Source organism: Triticum aestivum, chromosome 5D (genome assembly GCF_018294505.1).
Source record: "Triticum aestivum cultivar Chinese Spring chromosome 5D, IWGSC CS RefSeq v2.1, whole genome shotgun sequence".
Lineage (NCBI taxonomy): Eukaryota > Viridiplantae > Streptophyta > Magnoliopsida > Poales > Poaceae > Triticum > Triticum aestivum.
The window spans coordinates 423972342-423975109 of NC_057808.1; the positions used below are offsets into that span (position 1 = coordinate 423972342).

Consider the following 2768-nt stretch of genomic DNA (forward strand, 5'->3'; position numbering starts at 1 on the left):
TTTCTGAATGTGTATATCGACTTTGAATCTAAATTTTTTAGGGGTAGTAGACAAATGTATTGCAAATATTCATTTCGAAACCCCAAGCCAAATCTATACTAACCTTAGAGATTTCGAAACCCCAAACTTAATCACAATCCACACCCAGGGTCTTGCAATACTAATAGCCGTGAGAATATCAAATGATACCACCACTTAGATGCTCCCATGCTAACAATTCGAAAATTTCATATTTAAAGGATTCAAAAAATTCTGAGAAATTTTTTGAGTGGTCAAACACATGTGTCTACAACCCTACAAAATTCAGATCCAAATTCGATACACGTTGAGAAACAAAGAAAGATAAATTCAATATGAGTAGTGTCAACAAAGACAAAAACATGCAGAGTGTGAAGAACTACACTATTCACATCTGGATTTATCTTTTTTGTTTCTGAATGTGTATATCGACTTTGGATTTGACTTTTTTAGGGGTAGTAGACAAATGTATTGCAAACATTCATGATATTTTCAGAATTTTTTGAGATATTTAAATTTATTGTTTTTCAAATTGGTATCATGGAGCATCTAAGTGGTGGTATCACTGATATTTTCCCACTAATAGCCGCCAATCCAACTGGCGCCACATAGTTTGTCGGAGCCACACAAAATCACATCAGTTGTGGACGTGTTTCACTGCCGATTGCGCCGCAAAAAAAGGGCCGCTGGCGCGTCATAATAATAAATGTTTTGCCAGGGTTGATGGAATGATGGCTCCATAGTACTTTGTAACTTGCGCGTAGAGCGTTGCCGCGTGTTCCTACCGTGGTGACCGGTGAACTTGCTTTGCTGTGCCTACGACACTCGCGTATTATAGGTGCTGCCTTTTGTAAGCAACGTGTACTCATCGTGTCTATATAATACACCTACAGATCGTGGTGATCGCTCCATACATTGAGCGATCCATCGAGCAGACACTTGAAACCAAAAGTACGTGGTTATGGGCAGTTCTGGTAGCCCCGCGGTAGCCGCTCTACGAACAACAACCCAGCTACTCCCGATACGCACGCCAAGATCAGCAGTGGCCGAATGGACGAAGACGGACGATTCCACGGCGGCGGCCGCGGAGGAGCCCTTGAGCCCTACTGCAAGGCTCATGGAAGCCATATACATCGTCGTTACAATCGGCCTTGGCTCGCCGGTAAACGTACCCGTCTTCAGCGCCGGCATCGCCACCCAGCTTGCCCGTTACCCGCGCTTCCGCAGCATCCAAGTATATATACCCTTACCACTGAAACCTTACTTGCCGACACTAGCTTGGTTTAACCCGTGAGCCCGCTCTTTCATGCACGGTAGGTGACAGACGGGCGCAAGAACCCGCGGTGGGAGCGCACGGTGGTGAACGTGGGCGATCACATCATCGTCCCGACGCTGGACCCCGCCGCCGTGGAGGCTGACCCGGACCGGGCCGTGGAGGACTACGTGGCCTCGCTGCCCGCGCTCCCCATGGACTGCTCCCGCCCGCTCTGGGAGTTCCACTTGTTAGGATGATCTCCACCGTGTGGGCCCAACGGCCCACCGGGCCCTTAGATCCGCGTCCTGATCGGGGGCGCTCAGCCCACTATGGGTGACGGGCCCCTGTCACCTGCACTATATAAAGAGGTGGGGGACGGCGGCTCGCAGAACGAGGTCCGTCGCAACGCCGTACACCCCACCTACATCCCTACCGATCTAGGGTTAGTGCAGTGCTGACGGGAAGCGCCGTCACCACTTCACCCACGATCTGCCATCATCACCGGGCACCGTCACAATGGCCGGCACCGGTGGCTCCTCAAGCCACAAGCAGAAGGTAAGAACTACCGGAATATCTAGCCTAACCGATCCAGAGGTCCTATCAATGGTATCAGCCAGATCGGACTAGTTGTTTTCGGAAGAAAGAAATCAAAGCAATAGTTTTTCCCTCCCCAAAGAACCCTATCAGGGCAGAAAAAACCAAACAAAAAGAACAACAAAAAGTTCACCGGAGAGGGCCTTGGGCCCGCCGGCAAAGAGCGCCTCCGTCATGGCCGCGCCAGTTCCTCTCGATCCGAACGGGCATCGGCAAGCCGAGCCGTTCGGACGAAGAACAACCCCGAAAGGGGCAAAGAGCACAGCAGCCACGCCGTTCAACGGCGGCGCGCTTCCGCTAAGGGAAACGCGTCACCGGCGAAGGGGAGGCAATGGCGCTACAGATCATCGCCGGACGCACAGGGGAGCAGGGAACAGCTCCGTCGCGCCTCACTCGCCTCTCTCTGCCACTGGATTCGGTGGATGGGGAGAAGAGGATGGGAAAGGAAAAAGAAAACGGAGCCGCGTCACGGCGCGGTGGACGTCGCCGTCGCCCGAGCCCTGGCGCGGCGCGGTGGCGTTCGACACCGTCGCCGGCGACCGGGGCGAAGCCCTCTTTTCCGCCGTCGCACGGGACAAAGAAGGTGCGCGAGCGAGAGTAGAAAGGGGCTCGCGCGGCGCATAGGGAAGGGAAAGAGCAGAGGCTCGCGCGGCACGGCGGCGTACGTCGCCGTCGGCGGCTGGCCGGTGTCCAGAGAGAGCCGCGTTGTGCGGGAGAGATGGTCGAGAGAGACGCGAGCGGCGCGATGAGAGAAAGAGTGGGGCGCTAGGGTTGGACTGGGTCGGACTCTCGGTTTTGATCGAGCGAACTGCGCACGTGGCCGTCGGATCTACACGGACGGCCAGGATTGAAACCCGAGCCCCGCCCTGGGCCACTGGGCCGAAAGAGAGGGAGGCCGCCA

At 54.3% G+C, this 2768-nt stretch overlaps 1 protein-coding gene across 1 annotated transcript in view; it reads left to right on the forward strand.

Annotated features, from left to right (window-relative positions):
- Positions 1-979: 979 nt before the first annotated feature.
- LOC123125248 (wax ester synthase/diacylglycerol acyltransferase 11-like) overlaps positions 980-2768 on the forward strand; it is a 9232-nt gene continuing 7443 nt past the window's right edge. Inside the window, exons 1-2 of the mRNA XM_044545769.1 lie at positions 980-1252; positions 1336-1511. Coding sequence (XP_044401704.1) covers positions 980-1252; positions 1336-1511 — 449 coding nt within the window. The remainder of the gene's footprint in view (positions 1253-1335; positions 1512-2768) is intronic.